The sequence below is a fragment of the Zeus faber genome (genome assembly GCF_960531495.2).
Source record: "Zeus faber genome assembly, chromosome: 11".
Taxonomy (NCBI): Eukaryota; Metazoa; Chordata; class Actinopteri; order Zeiformes; family Zeidae; genus Zeus; species Zeus faber.
Genome location: NC_137205.1, coordinates 26,340,875 through 26,358,949, shown reverse-complemented (window position 1 = coordinate 26,358,949; position 18,075 = coordinate 26,340,875). Strand labels below are relative to the sequence as shown.

Genomic DNA, 18,075 nt, shown 5'->3' with positions numbered 1-18,075 from the left:
TTCTGATTCTGACAGTATCAGAAAAACATGTATAAAGACTTCTGAATATAGAAAAAAAAAAAAAAAAAAAATTCTTTATTGAACAGAATTACAGTTACAGTAAATTGGCATTTATACCATAACTAGAGACGGTCGCAGTCACTATATAGTCGCAAAGGTTTGTTTCACTCAGTTCCTCTTCGAGAATCTGAAATGCAGCATAATATGTAGATCGAGAAGAGAGGAGGAGATGCAGAACTGGCAACCCTGAATAATGCAAACACAGACGTGACTGGGGATTAAAGTACAAAATGAAGCACACGCACAGATCTAGAAACGGACACACGAGTCAAAACACGCAGGCTCCGCTCTGTCTGAATACCTGAAGCAGATTTTGACTCTGATGGAGTGTCAACGTTTTGATTGTTATTGTTGTTTACGGTGAACGCCGAGTTTAGGCCGTTTTCCATGCAGCAACACCCTTGCTTTTTGTTTTGAGGCCTGTCGTTATTCAGCATGATTTATGAACCAGGGGCCGCAAATACAACTGAAAATGCATCGAACAACAGTTTACGGCCTTTTTAAAATGGACGAGACACTTAAATGGTGGGGGGTTATTATAATAGATGACCAATAAGAAACCGACTTCACTGTCATTTGGCTTTGAATTTTGTACTGCTACAGTGTACATTATTTACTGTAGAGTCCCATGCACCGCGCGGTTGTCAACACGTTTTTTTTTTGAAGGCAACCATTGGGGAACTTAAAAAAAAATTAAATTAAATAAATTAAATAAAACGTTTATTATTACTACGCGACTGCTGGAAATCTAAAAGGCTCCTTTTGTCCCATGTCGGGTCGTTCTGCCGCCCCCCCCAAATTGGATTCCTTCAACGAATCTGCGATAAGAATCTGCATCTCCATAATCTTCAGGATCAACTGCCCCGTTCAAGCGTCGAATCGGTAACAGAAGGCAACAGTGGTTTAGGTCCAAAGGTCCAGAAAAAATAAAAAATAAAAATCTAACCTACACTTGTGTGTGATGAGATTTGGGGCAAACATAAGCAAACTGGTTGTTCATACCGTGCTCAAAAAAAATTAAATAAAATAAAAAAAATAAAGGGATCCTTCCGGAACTGAAGTGTGTGTCATGATTTGAATACCTGGAACCTTTAACTTTGGTACGTTTAATAGCGACAGGGATAAGTAATATCTATAGTTTAGTCATTTACAGTATTTGACAGGACCAAAAGGGAAAAAAAAAAAAAAAAAAAAAAAAAAAAAAAAAAAAAAAAAGGCGACCTGGGACTTTATGACACGTCGTAAACGCTCCCCGAATTCTGCTAAAATCGGTTCGTGAAACCGGTCGAGGATACTTCGATTAGCTTAGCGGTGACTTCCTGTGTGAGCGCTACACGTGGTATTATATTATATTACTTTATACACATTCTACCGGGTTCACTTCTCGATCAGGCCTCCGTCCTTCAGCTTGAAGTAGAAGAATTTCTCCAGGGTGTTGGCACACTTGCAGTACTCGCTGTCGGGCGGGTTGTACTCCCTGCAGTTGGTGATGATGCGCTGCAGGTCGGCGATGAAGAGCTTCTTGGTGACGTAGTATCGGTTCTTCAGACGCTCCGTCATGGTCTTCAGGTCTGGGGGGGGGTGGGGTATTATTTTACATCTCTATTGGGGACAAGCTTCCGTTTAATTTCTTCTGCTCTAAATTGATTTCACAACAGCCTCCTTGCGTCGTTCATATTTCTGAAGTATTTGATTTGACTGAACTTGAATCAACGTTACTATTAAGGTGGAACCGTATCTTTTGAGATGCCCTATATAACCAGGATTTAACATAATTCCTCTAGTTTGATATATTTATACGGTTTTTTTTTCAGGGAAATGGGACAATGAACAGAAAGCATAAAAAAAACATTATATTCTCTCTCTCACTATTTCTATTGACGGATCAATTTTGTGCAAAATCAAACACTATATAAAAACCGAGCAAGGAAAATGTTAAAAAAAAAAAAAAAAAAAAAAGGAGTTCTTATCAAATAATAATGTAATCCCGAATTTCCTCCGGGATTAGTAAAGTGTTCTCTTATCTAAATCCAGTCACATACCGTGTCTAAGGGGAAAAAAACCAAAACATTACAATTTCGTGACTTCCTGCATGTCTCACCGATGGGGAATCGGATGATCTCGTAGTAATCCGGAGCCTCCGACTTCTTCACCGGTTCCATGAAGGGCCACGCGTCAGGGTGAGTCTGTGGAGAACCATCAGGAAAGGACATAACAGCGAAGTTCTAATTGGGGGAAAAGCTGAAGTGATGAGCCAAGGCGATTGCTGCGGAATATTAAATAATGTCAGCCGTGCACAACAGAACTCCATATTAACTACAGTGTCCTAGATGAACGACGCCAGTTGAGACACTGTTTCTGCAGTATGTCCACTAGTGAATATGTCATTCATAGTTCAATAATGTTACGATTCCGATTCAAAATTCGATGGAAATGAGTGTTCGATTTCTAACTTTCTGACTTATTAAGTCACAATGAGTTTGGCGACTCTCCCCGTATTTTTGTGGGGGATACTGTCCGACGTGGTCTCCATATTGGGACGGTCAAGATCCGCCGGTGAAGAAATGCAGCGTGCGCCGGGGCGTGTCCGCTGCGGCTCGCCCGGCTCATATCCGACTTTCATGAAATCCGGCTCGGAGTTATGAGAGCTGCGGTCGGCTCCGCCGCGCCGCATCCCTCAACGCGCACCGCAACTGCCCGCCCGGCACTAGGGCTGCAGGAACCAAAGTTAAGTAGAATTGAATTCTTACAGAAATAATAACAACAAAGTTCAATATAAGCTCATCGAGTTGGTTGCACGGCGAAAGCACATTAGAGAGAAATATTCCCGGTAACGGTGCCAAGTCCGGGTCGGTGGAGACGCACGAGTGCACGGAGCGTCTCCCTCTCCTCGCCTTTGACCACAATGTCCAGTCATTCCACAGCGGCGGCGGTGAAAGAGGGAAATAAACCCGACCACCACCAACGGAATGTCCTCTAGAGGTTCCCAACCACTGGCTCGCGGACCGGGCGGCATTTGCCACCGGACCGTGAGGACGCGGGCGAGATTTTTCCAGGAGCGACCTGTGATCTGCTCCGCAGCAGAGCAGCAGCAGGAGACGGAGTAAATTAAATACATCTAGAGTTTTTATTCGATTTGTTTAGGGAAAACATAGCTGTGATCGGAGCTGCAGGTAGTAATGTGCCTTTTACTACCAGCGTTCCCCTCTAAAAAACAGCATCCGTTTTTTTCTGAGCTTATTTTGGTGAGTAACTTAAAAGTAGTGTAATAAGTAACTTATTGTTTATTATTCCAACGTCTAGTTTTACTAAAGCCTTTAACTGTTTGTGTGTTGTTTAAATATTCTCATGTTTTTGTTATTATTTAGAATTCAAATATAAGTTACTGATTGAGGAACAAGCCTTTTTCTTTACATATTAAGACTCGATATTCTAAGAATGTGAGTCAGTGCTGGGAAAAAAAAAAAATTTAAATCAAAAATCGAATCCTGACATTAAAATTGAAAGTCGAATCGTGACACCCCTTGTTATTAAGGAAGTGTATGTGTATTCATATTACACAATGTATTTATTGCAGTCACAATAATATAATTCTAGTGGTGCCTCTCTTGAGTGAAAGTGGAGAAATGTGAGTGGTTTAAAGTTTAAATTAATTTAAAATAAAGAAAAAATATATAATATACACAGGTAGTCCTCACCCAACAACCTACCTATTTAACGACCGCTGGGACTTAGGACCATACCACAGTGTCTCAGCGTCAAGCATCTCATCGTGCATCACACTTTATATACACTGTTTATTCTATATACACACACTGTATACAGTATATACACTGTATATACTATATATATTATATACACTATATAATACATCTCATCTCGTCACTGTTCTCAGCCTCAGTCTCGTTCCCGCAGTCTGTCGGCGTTCACTACACTCGCGTGCGCAATGGTCACGCCCCCTTACTGTGAAATAACACTATATATACTATATACACAATATATACCAGCCACGACCCCTTACCGTGATATAACACTATATATACTATATACACTATATATACCAGCCACGCCCCCTTACCGTGAAATAACACGGGTCCTAGCTTATTGACCAATTTGCTTAATGGGACTCTGTCGTTAAGTGAGGACTACCTGTACATTTCTTTTAATCACGTCCAATGCTTCTAGTTCTGGCGTGATGTTCAGGGCTGTTAAATAAAGGGACACTCCAGTTTTTTGGGGGAGATTCCCTTTCATCTGCTTTACCCAGATTCAGACGAGAAGGTCACCCCCCCCCCCCCCCGTGCGTCCAGCACAGAGACAGCGACAGGCTGCATGCTAGGTGTGTTAGCCCAGTGCAAGGCTGCGGGTGGGATCAACTAGCCTAGCTTCTATGAAACAAGGAAAATACACCTTTCAGCATCGCAAAAGGTGACTTAGTTGAGCGATAGGTCCTGCGGTTAACCCCGGACCCCCCCGCGCCCCCGCCTCTTCAGCCATAACATTACAAAAAAAAATAAAAAATAAAAACAGTTAACAGCGTCTGATGTAACAGTATGATGTAACGATGCAAGTGGAATGAAATGTGAAACGGTCGGTAATGCTGAGGACATCCCCAAAACTCCAGTGGGTTACCTTTATCTGAGCCAGGAGGTTCTTCAGCATGTTGTACAGGAGGTCAGGGTCCTTCACCTCTTTTCTACACAACGACAAAAGACAAACACCAGGGAGGATTAACTTATTAATAACTGTGTTCATTGTTTAGAGATAAAATCAGATAAAATCAGATGAAGTGAACTCTGTCTGACCGTTGACCATGTTAAAAAGTAGAAGAAGGAAAAAAAAAAAACTTTACAAGAAAATTTGTGCGGAGGTTCTTGAAATGCCTTCCTTTAACAATTTAATGAGATAAAGATAATCTGAGCTTTAATTAAAATGTTATCAGTTTAGCTGCAGCAGTGAATACTGATCAGAATATATATATATATATTTATGTATTTACCCTTTTTCCTTGCTGCTTGGTTTCCAGCCCGCCTCTCCTTAAAACGGACACAAAAGCAAAAAGGTTTGAGTCGATACACGCCGCCCAGATACGATCGGCGCGTTCGGTTTCCATGGCAACGGCTAAAGCATGAACTCACGGATGCCTGGGATGCTTTCCACGGGAATCTGCCGCACGCCCTCCTTGAAGCAGGTGAGGCCAGGATACACCTTCCTGATCTGACTCTGCTTCCGCTCAATCAGCTTCTTGATGATCTGTCGCACACACACACACACACACACACACACACACACACACACACACACACACACACACACACACACACACACACACACACACACACACACACACACACACACACACACACACACACACACACACACACACACACACACACAAATATACAGATAAATACAAAATAGTGACGTCTAAACCCTAATATGCGACGTGTTTCCGTTTCCTCCATTTTATTTTTGGGACCTTAGAGACGGTTTCATTTGCTGGTTTTGTTCAAACGAAGCCAGTGAATAAATTAAACAACCAAAAGTGAGATATAAAAAAAAAATTAATAATTGAAAGTTCACTAATTGTGTTTGTCCATTGTAGCTTAAGTCCTGCTATAGAGTCACTGGCAATAGAATGAAGTCGGATTTATCATCAACTCAAGAAACTCCACAGTGAAGAGATTTCTAGTCGAGTCAGCACTTTAAGTCAAACGGGCTGTGGCTGAGCTCATAAAAACACGTCTTTCTCAGGGAAACGAGCACAGCTTTTTGCGCACAGCAGGAGATTTGTGGTAAAATCACCGCGACATTTCCGCTCGGATGTAAACCTGGCTTTGTTTGACGAGTACAGAGCCGACACTCTCCACCAGGTATTCAAACGCTTGTTGTAAAAGCTTAAAGGTCGCCTCCCACCTCCTTCTGCCTCTTGATGATGTGGGACAGTTCCGTGTAGGGGATTCTGGGATTGAGCTCACACTCCATGAGCGTAGCGCCCTCGTAGTCTTTGATGTAACCGAGGTAGCGGCTTTTCGGGACCTTGATGTCTTTGGAAAAGCCCTGCGGGGGGGGAGACGCGGCATTAGGCGGACCCACGTGGGGGAGGGGGGGGTTTGTCGGTCGGGCGCGGCACGTGCCTAAATACCTGCTTCTTGAAGTAGCCGATGGCGTACTCGTCAGCGTAGGTGAGGAAGTAGAGGATGTTGTGTTTGATGTGGTACTCCTTCAGGTGGTTCATCAGGTGCGTACCGTAGCCCTGTCAAGGTCAAAGGGACGTTTCAAAAGGGGACGCCGGCGGCGATTCTTTTCCCAGTGAATTTTCGGGGTGGGGGTGGATTTTGGGACGGTTCGCCACGGCCACGCACCTTGACCTGCTCGTTGGACGTCACGGCACAGAACACAATCTCCGTGAAGCCCTGAGTGGGAAACATCCTAAAACAGATGCCTCCGATGACGCGGCCATCTTTGATGAGCGCCAGAGTCTTGTGCTTACTGTGCAGATAGATAGGGATATAAACGCTTTATTCATCCCCCCGGGGGGGGTTCTGGTTTTGTTCAAACAAAGCCAGTGAATGAATTAAACAACCAAAAGTGAGATATAAAAAAAAGGAATAGATGAAAGTTCACTAATTGTGTTTATCCATTGTAGCTTAAGTCTTGCTATAGAGTCACTTTGCCTAATAAATTCAGCAAGAAGTCGGATTTATCATCAACTTGTTGCCTGTTGTTTTAGTGTGAGCTCAACAACAACAAAGTTATTAGAATAAAAATAGAAAAAAAAAAAAGAGAACGTGCAATAAACCTAAGGATGAGCTGAAATGTTAGCAACATAATACGACAATAACAGCCTACAAATTAACTAGAAGATAGAACTAAAAACATTGCTCCCAACCAGGAAAAACACAACAAATTCAGGCAAAAACGTTCATAAACACGTGCACTAAAGCCTTAAATAGGTTAGATTTGCGTTAAATCAATTCAGCGGGGTTTCTGAGGAATAAAGCGCGTCCGGTCGGCAGCTTACGGGTCGAACACCAGGCGCGTAATGTACTCCTTGGGCATGCGGGGCAGCTGGTGGGAGAAGACGTTCTGCAGCCCCACCAGCCACATCAGGATGTTCTTGTTGGACTTCTGCGAGAGCGAGTTGCCAATGACGTGGAACTCGATGATGCCGCGCCGCTCCTCCAGTCGCGCCGTCTCGTCGCGGGCTGCGTTCGGCGTCAGCAGGCTGGTCTGGGCGGGGAACGGCGGGAGGAGGGTGTTGGAATGTGATAGGCTTTTTTTCTTTTGGCAGAGGAGTCAGAAATACTGTGTTGTCGGGTCTTTTTGATCTGGTGCAACGGTACGGAGCAGGGCTCGGCGCTAACCTTTAGAAGTAAGCAACCGCCGCATCAGCTTTTGGCTGCCAAGACTTTGGAATATGGATCATTTTATAATTGAGTGATATAATTATAACCCATAAAATAAGAAAAATATATCTAGAACAGATGGAAATATATTACAGTGGTTCTCAGCTGGTGGCTTCTAATCCCAAACTGGGCAGCGGGTCCATTTAAAATGGACCGCAGGTGTATGCAGCCTCCTCTTCTTCAAATATTAAACTAATAAAAATGCTGCGCTTTTATTTTGAAACAGTCTCCAACAGAGGCGTTTGGTTGTCATGACACAAAAAGCCCCCCCCCCGCACTGTCATACTGCTGTTGTTCAAATTACATCAAATCTTATCAGATCAGCTCTTTCCACACCGTTGACCTGTACGTATGTTCTTTTTTCCCCTCTTATATTTTAATCGTATTCCTTTCTTTACTCGCACCGTGTTTCTGCTGCTATGACACGTGAATTTGCCCTCACCGGCTGTCCCAGAAGATCTAAACGTGACACGACCTGAAAGCCTAGCTGATCTGACCTCTGGTCCCAACATGGCCGCCGGGTCCGTGATGGTCATCATGACTTCGTTCACCAGCTCCATGGGAATGTCTCCGATCACTCTGATCCGCTTGGCGTCTTCCAGGGTCAGCGCCTCCGGAAGCTTCCTTTTCTCCCCTGACAAACGTCGCACGACGTACAGTTTACCGACGTAAGAAAAAGAAAACAGGGATTAAAAATAAACAAACAAATAAATAAAACAAAACAGAAAAACGGACAGAGACGTCAGTGTGTAATTAATGTTTTAGCGCTCACAGACCTGCGATAGGCTCCGCCCCCGTTCCGTCGGCGCCACTGAGGGCGGGGCTGCCGCCCGAGCCCTTGGAGAGCGAGGGCGTGACCGAGAGCACGGTGGGACTCATCCCTATGGCAACACAACACAACACAAAACACACACACACACACACAACCGATTGGGAAGCCGAAAACACCCAGAAAATGTCTGTGAGGAGATCACTGCGTCGCTCAGAAAGACCAGCCTGTGTCAACAGGAAAAAGGTTAATGACAACAGCCCGATGAGTTGATTATTTTTAAGTTGATGTGATGAGTTGACGTCACATCGAACGGCAAATCCCTGAACTGGAAAATAACAGATTAACTACAAAAGGAAGGAGAGAGGGACAAGGCAGTCTACCTCTGCTCCGGACTACAAAACCACTCAAAACAGGGTTGTTGATTTTGTCCCCGCCCCCCGCCCCCGACAAAAATATATTTTTTGAAAAAGGCTACAAAAAAAAAAAAAGTATATGACGTTTTTTTTCTAATGTAACTAAATAAATACGGTGTTCACGGAAAGGGGGTCAATCAAAACAATGATTAACTCTAATTAAAGTCAAACGTATATTTAAAAAAAACCCGCAATCGTCGCCGATTAAACCACTGAAGTCGAGGAGGAAAAAACAAAAGGTGAAGCGCCGCGCGTCCCTCTCACCTGTCTGGTGCCCCAGCTGCGTCCCCTCCGAGGCCGGCACGGTGAAGTCCGCCTCCCAGATGGGTGAGTTCTCCCCGTAGATCTCCTCCTCCAGCATGGACAGGAACCTGAGCACACACACACACACACACACACACACACACACACACACACACACACACACACACACACACACACACACACACACACACACACACACACACACACACACACACACACACACACACACACACGGGAACACATTCATTCAGTGCAGCTTACTACACCTTTATATTATCAAATATGTCTCGCAAATCCAGTTTAAAATCACAATGTTTAATTAATCCACTCAGCTTCATGTTTATGGAATACAAAACAGAATAAAATGGAATACAACAACGATTTTGGATGCATTATGAGACAGCTCCCTAACGCACAGTACATGACACTGTTTCCAGGGCGTTTTGAGTTTGAAAACCCTTATTCAAGTCATTTGTTCATCAACCTTCAATAAGAACAAAAACAACATGATTATTATTATTATTATTATTATTATTTATCTTTTTGCTCACTTGGGGAAGTGCGTGAGGATGAGCGTGCGCTTCTCCGGCAGCAGCTTGTCCTTCTCCACTCGGAACTTCTCCAGCAGCTGCCGCCGCGTCACCGTGAAGATGGACTTGAGGAGGCTGCGGCCGAAAACCTGAGTGGTCTCGTAGCGCGGCAGACTGTCGTTGCTCTGCGGAACGTGACAGTAGCACAGCCACCTGCCCGAGAGTCCCAAAGAGGAGTTGGAAGAAAGGGCAAAAGTTCACACCGCACAAAATGAAAACAAAAGTCAAGGCACAACAAATGAAGCCAAAAAGATCCAAAGCACACAAATGAAAATAAAAGTTAAAGTACAACAAATCAAGGCAGAGGTTTTAAATAAAAGCACTGAAACCAAAAGATCAAATCTAACAAGCAGGCAAAGTAGATGCACAGACATGAAGATTTAATCAAGTTGTACTGAAATGAGGTCCCAATTTCACCGTATTTCAGGGATGACCAATTGGCAGTCTAACTAAAAAAAAAAAAAACTAAAAAAAAAAAGCTGCATCTCTTTACCATAACGCAGCCGTTCATTACGGTTCTAAATCCCAGACGTCACCTAGTCTCATATCACAAATCAATATTATATTGATATATTGATGGATCGTCGCCCAGCCCTAATAGAGAAAACTAAATCTTCCTTCGCCCCCAACAAAGAGGTGAGAAATTACATCAATAAAAAGACGAACCAAAAACATCAGCAAATTACAAATCAACGTTTATTTCACCTCAATAAACCGCCGAGGAAGAATCCTCATTTTCCGATGGTGTCGAGTTACAACAGACGCTGGAATACAGTTAAATGCAAATGCAGGCCTTAGAAAACAAGACAGAAATGGGACCGAACCGATCCAATATCGGGTGCCGACAGGTGACGTCATTCACTCATCGGCTATCGGGCCGACGTCGCCGATCCAATTCCATTCCATAGCTTGCGCCCGACCGCGAACCCCGCGACAACCTGGACGTTCATTCCTGGCTCCCACCACCGGTGTACACCACCCGGAAACACCCATTCTCACCATCTACCCGACGATCCACAACTCCACCCCTTTCCGTTTTAACGTCGTCCAAGTCTTTTTGGTGGAGGCCGACAAGGACGAGAGCTGTTCTTGGCTTCGCGCTGCGGCCGCGTCGCCGGCGGCGTGACGGCAGCTTTAACGGAGCAACACACTCCACGGGACGGGCCACTGCGCTGCCGCCTGCCACAGCAAGAAGGCCCCGGGTTCGATCCCCGCCTGGGGGCGCTGTGCTCCGGCGGGTTCGCCCCCGTTTAGGGGCCTTTCTGCGCGGCGTTTGCCTTGTTCCCCCCGCGCCGCCTCCTTGGGGTTTCCCCCGTATATCACCGTAAGAACCCTCACTAAAAACATTGTTTGACCAGTGATGGAGGCTGAAGTTTGGTGCCCCGGGCGCCGCCCACCGCCCCTGACCGGAGGAAGGACAAGCCTCGATGGGAGAGAGCGGAAAACACATTTCACGGCCTCCATTTGCGTGTGTGTGTGTGTGTGTGTGTGTGTGTGTGTGTGTGTGTGTGTGTGTGTGTGTGTGTGTGTGTGTGTGTGTGTGTGTGTGTGTGTGTGTGTGTGTGTGTGTGTGTGTGTGTGTGTGTGTGTGTGTGTGTGTGTGTGTGTGTGTGTGTGTCGGCCACTGTAGCTGCACGTAATGCGCGCGCGTGTGCGTGTGCGTGTGTGACAGAACAAAGACGAGCTAAGCTTGTCCAGTTTAATCTCAAATCCCTTGCTAACCGTTTATCCACCCACCACCGACACTCGTCCTCCAAACTGCGATAATCCATATTCTCCCGGACCGCTCCACGTCCAGCCTGCTCAGCGGTTTCCGAAAGCCGGTCATTCACCCCACAACCCGGCAGAAAAGAAAAAACAGACTGGATTCTCAGACTGGCTGGACTGGACTGGCCTAACTCCGCGTGTAAAAAAATATTTATTTTGACTTGATGTTTTCTTTCCTTTGTTTGCTCTTTACATACTTTTACCAAATTACCCGGACTGTGGGGCCACATGGTGGAATTTTGAGTTGTGTTATTTTTTGTCGTGTGGACTTTGTGAGATTTTGTTAAAGTCTTTAAACATATGAATATTTTGTTTTTTGTACGAAGATTTTGTGGCTGTGCTGTTCCTGTGGGGTTGAGTATGTCATTCAATGAGTAGGGTGTACATTTTGATTGGCGTGCATCTTTTGGTGAGGTTTGATTTTGAATTTTTGGATCAATTTGGATTTTGATTGAAAAAAGGGAGGAGAGAGAAAAAAACAAACTACAAACTTAGCAAAACCTGACTAACAGATCCGAAATGGCAGGAGAGAGACCTGGTCGCCACCACTGACAAAATGCACATTTAAAAAAATAAATAAAAAAAAAAACACACAGGAAGTCAAGCTGTCACAACCGGCCGCTAGTAACGTTAGCAGTTCAACGTGTCCTTAGTTTGGAGATATTTTAGTCCCGAAACATCGATTAAGCAAGACAGCAACTTATAATGTGTAAAGCCAGCGCGCCGAGGGGCGGAGGTTGTGCTGCCTCGTACACCACCGCCGATTTAACAAAGCATCTGCAAAGGTGTCACGTGAAAGGACACCGGGAGTTCAGGGCAACCAACAACCAATGGACAACTCCTGGGGAGCCCACACTCGCCGACGCTTTCCGGAGGCTCGGTAAACGTCCGGCGGGACAACGCAAGGGCCGAGTCGGATCACAGAGAAGTCGCTCAATTTAAAAATCACACTCCATGATCAATCGCCGTCGCGGAAAACGTCAGATTTCCCAGCCCGTTGGAACACTCGGGAGCCAAGGGATTGTTTGCCACCCAGGAAACAAATTTCAGAGAACCGCTGTCGCCGAACTATACAACGTCGTGTCTTCACAGTTAGCGGAGCAGCTGAAAGACGTTAAATCCATGGGCTGCACAACTGATGTTTGGACATCGGACGTGAGCCTGACGTCTCTAATAAGTCTCACTGTAGAGACACACGGGGGTGGTCGCACACGCCAGCAGTTCAATCGCAGCCTCCATTAAAGAGATGCCCGAACGGCTGGAAGACCTGCGAGACAATGCCAATAACACGGAGACGGCGACGGAGGAGACGGCAGGCCCCCCCCGGCTGGGGCTGTCTTGCTCGGGGCGGCGGCGGCTTCAAAGTTCAACCGGTGTCGAAAGTCAAAAGACTGGATACAAGCGCCGCATGCCGCGTTGGTGGATGAAAAGAGAAATGGAGTGACAAGCAGAGAGGCTTGTTTTCCTGAAGACGGACACGCCGTGGTTTCTTAAGGGAGATTTTTTTATTCTATTTGCGCCGGTCTTTTCCTGCTAATTAGGTTAATCCGGGTTCCCTTTTCACCAGATTCACTTGGACTTTAATGAAGCTGTTGTTGTTGTTGTCTACAGTTGCTGCTGCACTTACATACAGCCCCAGTTGACTTGTCCTGTTCAGACAGAGCAGCCATGCATATCGTTGTTTATAACTTATTTGAAGGGTTTTTTCATCGAGTAGATATTTATTTCTCCACGCAGTTCTTGATCTCTCCCCCCCCCAAATATTCACTTTGAAAGCCTACACCTGTTTGTATGCGAAGGTAAAATGTGAAGCCAACTTCACATACAGTTCAAATAAATTGATTTGGAATACACTTCAATTTAATGCATTTTTATGTGTGGTTTACTACAGCCTCATGTACCCGAAAGAAGGGGAGGACAAAAATAAACCCATAAAATACAAAAAAAAAGCAATAAAAACAACAGTGAGATCATAAGAGCCATTATAATTAATGGTAATTAAATTCAATACAAATAAGCTCTTTGAAATGGTAGATTTTAAAAGGATAAAGGAATATGAATAGTCTCTGCAGCAGTTACTCCCTGTTTCCACAAAAGGTTACAAACCCCAACACACACATACACACACACACACACACACACACACACACACACACACACACACACACACACACACACACACACACACACACACACACACACACACACACACACACACACACACCTTGTGTAGTCTACTTTGTAGGCCGTGCCGTCGTCTTTCTGGGAGCGCTGGCGGTACTGCGTGGGCGTCTCCAGCTTCCAGTAGTTCAGGCACAAGAGGAACATCTTGGAAAGCTCGAACATTGTCTGCCGCTCCTTGGGCGCCAGGTGACTGAACTTGTACTGAACAAAATTCAGCACTCCCTTTGGGAGTAAATCAAAAACACAGTTAAGTTCACTTTATTGTCCCGGATGGGAAACTTGGTGTGCAGCCAGGGGATAAAAAATATGAATAAAAAGAAACGACACCGAAAAAATACATCGATAGTACAGATAATGAAAACCAAACAAAATACAGTTGAAAATGATTTCATGACCAGCAGTGTCAGTACGAGGAAGACCAAAGCCGAAGCCACGAAGACCAACTTTGAAGCCACAAAGACCAACTTTGAAGCCACAAAGACCAACTTTGAAGCCACAAAGACCAACTTTGAAGCCACAAAGACCAACTTTGAAGCCACAAAGACCAACTTTGAAGCCACAAAGGCCAAAGACTAACTGGACTAACCCTAACCCCACACTTTCCAAGCCAAATAAAATGGGGACCCCACAGCAAGAAGCATAAAGCGCTGTGCAGAAGGGATGAGATGGAGGTTGAGATCAGGGGGATCCCCAAGGGGGCCAAGAGAATGAAGTCATGTCAAGTAAGACGTCAAGTAAGACGTCAGCAGCGCTGGTCTTAAGTTGTTGAACTCGTTTGGGGGAAAACAGCCACAGGGACAACGATGGACTCCTTTCCACAACTTTGGGAGCCTGTACGTCAGGTTTTTCTAAAATGTTGCTTTGACATCATGTGCGCCTGAATGTCAAGCTTGACTTAACAGAGCTGAAGGTGTGCAAGGACCTTTATTTCCTTAAGTTCATGTGCAAAGTTACAGGTGTCAAATCTTTCATAAAGTGTTGAGCGCTCCAGCTAAATCTTTACGGCCATCTTAGCCAGCCTGCCGTCCTTTCTGGCTTGACAGTTTTTTGCCGACCCATCATTTTCTCCAAACAATCCCACGCTACGTTAAAATGATTGCTACCGAGGTTATCCTCCAGCTTGTTTTTGTAGTGTAACTCGGCCCCTCGTAATCTCTCTCTGAACATGCCTCCCTGATTTCTGTTACATTCCGACTATAGCAAAGGCCTTGTTTTTATTTGTACAAGCACATTTTTCAATGATTTAGCGACGCGCAATTTGTCATTTGGATAGACTGTAATTTACTTTATTTTTGAGTATAATGGTGTCCGTGCAAAATGCCATACGGAATACAGTGTAAGCGATAATAAGTCCTTGAACGGAGACAGCTTAAATCAAAGCCAAGACACGCACGGACAAACAATGACACTTGTTCTCGGGATTATTAGAAAACAAACTGAAACGTATTTGCAGAGCGAGCAGCGCTGCCAGTCGAAGCCCGGCGTCCCTCGGAGTGAAACGCAAGGCGCGCCACCGCGGCCGTGTTTACCTGCTCTATGTTTGGCTTTTCAAACGGCGGACTTCCAAGAGACCCCTCCACAATGGGCTGGCTCATCTGCAGGATGCATTTCCTCAGCAGCTGAAAACAAAGAACACCAAGACGGAGATTGCTAGGACGCCGTGGAGCCGGCGAACCTCGCCGCAGCTCGGGGTGGAACGGGGCGGCGTCCGCTCACCTTGAAGAGGTAGAAGTAGACCTGCTTGGTGTCCGTGTCCTCCTCCTTGTGGACGGACATGAACAGGTTCTCCACGTCCACCACCATCCCCAGCAGCCGGTTGATCTCCTCCTCAGAGACGTTCTCCAGGTGGGAAACGTGCTCGGCTGCGCGGGAGAGTTCAAAAGGGAAACGCATTACGGGAAGGCTGGTCGTCAACAGCCAGCCAGCGGAACAGCGTTAACTTCCTAAGAACCAGGCGGGGGAAACACGGCCGTACCCAGAGCGTGGCCACAGCTGCGGCAGGACTCGCTCAGGCTGGCTGCCTGCTGCTGGAGGTCCAGGCGGGTGGCGGTGGGCGGGTTGGGGTTCTTCCAGCCATTGCACTTGCAGGTGTCGCTTGCCTGAGAACAGACGGGCGACGCATGAAGGTAACTGTCATTAAAAACAAACACACTATTCACCTGTTATGCCTAGTACTGTTTCCAAAGCTGCAAAACAAACCATCCCAACCACCAATGCCCTTTCAATGCATTAAATGACAGCTACAGCCTCCTGTAGAGAGAACGACAGAGAGACAGAGAGGGTGTAGACAGACAGACAAACAGAGTGTAGGCAGATAGATAGACAGACAGACAGACAGATAAACAGACAGACAGACAGCCAGAGGGTAGGTAGATAGATAGATAGACTGACAGATAGATAGATACAGATACAGACAGATCGACAGATATGCAGACAGACAGATAGATAGATAAGAGTGTAGGCAGATAGACAGACGGATAGATAGACAAGGCAGGCAGACAGACAGATAGAGAAGAGTGTAGGCGGATAGACAGACAAGACAGACAGACAGATAGATAGACAGACAGATAGAAAGAGACAGACAGATAGATAAGAGTGTAGACAGATGGACAGAGACAGACTGACAAGCCAGAGAGACAGACAGACAGATAGACAGACAGACAACCGGGGGAGAAATTGCAGTGTCACAGCAGCTCACATCAAAAAAAATGACAATAACAATAATAATGATAATAATAATAATAAAGTGATATGAAAAGAAAAAGGTGAAAAAAGCTGATATGCGATGAACCTGAAAAGTAACTGAACATTGTGGGGAAATCCAATAAACCGGAACAATTAACAAAGAAGGAAAAGGGTAGAAATGTGTCCAGAGCAGCACCACCACCACGTCCCGTCCCCTCCTCCTCCACCTCCACCTCCACCTCCACCCCTCTCCATCCCTCTGCCGCGGCGCTTTCACGCGCACGGAGGGTGTTCGCCGGCGTGTGTGCGCGCCCCCGTCGTGCACGCCCGCGCCCCACCTTGCACGCGGAGAACACGCCGAGCTTCTCCAGCTTCTTCGCCCGCGGGAAGGCTCGGACCTGGGCTTTCTTCTGGCTGGCCCGCTGCTGCTGGCTCAGGCCGGGCCGCGCTGGGTCGCTGCCGCCGCCGCCGCCGCCGGGGGCCGAGCCGGTGGAGCCGGAGCCCGAGGACCCCGAGGAGGCGGCGGTGGAGCCGGCGTTGGGGCCGCCGGACGGGGCTTGGAGGGGCCGGGGCTGCGAGGCCTGCGCTGCCGGGTCCGACATATCCACGCCTGCTCCGCCGCTGCTTCTTCTTCTGCTACTACAGTTCAGCGAGTTGAGGCTCCGCCCTCCGTCGGCGAGGTGCATTGTGGGTAGCGTAGGCCTCCGAGGGGGTAGAATTGTGGCTCCGCCCCCATCGGCGAGGTGCATTGTGGGTAGTGTAGTGCTATGATCAGCGAGGATTTTCGGGAGTCGGGGCGAACCCTCGTCGGCAAAGTGCATTATGGGTAATGTAGTGTGTTGTACGCGTGGGGCGGTGCAGGGTTTTGTTAAAACTCGGACTGATGACACTGATTGATTTGATTAACTTTGCAAGCTGTGATTTTTTTTTAAAATGTTTTATCCCATCTAAATATTCGTGATTATTTTTGAGGTGACGCTTTCTTAAATCGAAACAAACTCCCTTCAAAATTTTTTTTTTTTTTTTTTTTAAAGGAGCAAAGACACATAATTTGACTTCCTGTCCCCGCACCCGACCCATGTGGAACCAGGGGCACGAGATAAAGGAACGAGTCCAGCGGTGAGGATGCGGATCGCAACCCACTGAATACCCCACTCCACCCCCACTCAACATGGCGGTGCAACACGGCGGCCGCCGCAAAACAAGCGAACGACGCGAAGGGCCCCCTCTCGAGAGCCAGCGTTTGGTTTGTCCGTTCTGGGCTCCTGTAGAAGAACCATGTCGGCGCAACATGGCGCCCCCCGTGGAAGCGCACCCGCTCCCTATGTCGATAAAAACGGCTTGGTCCAAGGTAACGAAAAAACGTGACGATTCTTATTTTCATGGGATTATACACTAATTAGAAACGCACTTTAGGATATTGTGTCCCATCGGTAAAGTCTGTTCCGTAAATTCTACATTTTCTTTGAGCGGCACGGGGGCCGGGTTCGAATGCCGGCCCCTTTCCTGCGTGCAGTTTGTGTGTTCTCCCACCGTCGTGCATAAGGGGTTAATACCCCCGTCGGTGCCCCCCGACCAAAGTGCTGGAGCGGGTCCCCTGGGCGCGGCCCGGCCCGGCCCTGCGGCTGCCCACAGGTACAGGGTGGGTCAAATGCAGAGGACACGTTTTGTCGTACTTGTGCAATGACACCGAAGAGGCATTCTATTTGAAGCGCTGTCAGACGGCCACGTCGAGGCCGCTTGTCCTCTGTTGTTACCGCTCGTCTTGAGCACCCACGTCAGGGAGGGGCTTTGTGGAACATCCTTTCTCCTCTTTCGGGGTGAGTGTGATTTTGCAGACTTAATCGTAATCTCGCTCCTACAGCACAGTTGACATGAAAAATAGTATATAATTGCGTTGCCTGGGGAAACCCCCCAAGAGTATTCCTCAG

The 18,075-nt window shown here is 46.6% G+C and overlaps 1 protein-coding gene across 1 annotated transcript; it reads right to left on the bottom strand.

Annotated features, from left to right (window-relative positions):
* Window positions 1–1,293: 1,293 nt before the first annotated feature.
* kat2a (K(lysine) acetyltransferase 2A) lies at window positions 1,294–16,746 on the bottom strand (the record flags this gene model as incomplete). Its single annotated transcript, XM_080009845.1, has 18 exons — window positions 1,294–1,631; window positions 2,162–2,246; window positions 4,693–4,756; window positions 5,060–5,096; window positions 5,199–5,313; window positions 5,977–6,120; window positions 6,206–6,316; window positions 6,426–6,552; window positions 7,085–7,293; window positions 7,967–8,103; window positions 8,246–8,350; window positions 8,919–9,025; window positions 9,470–9,661; window positions 13,500–13,681; window positions 14,989–15,078; window positions 15,176–15,321; window positions 15,435–15,558; window positions 16,483–16,746. The coding sequence occupies 18 exons, from the start codon at window positions 16,744–16,746 to the stop codon at window positions 1,438–1,440; spliced, it is 2,433 nt and encodes an 810-aa protein (XP_079865971.1). The 3' UTR covers window positions 1,294–1,437.
* Between the last annotated feature and the right edge of the window lie 1,329 nt (window positions 16,747–18,075).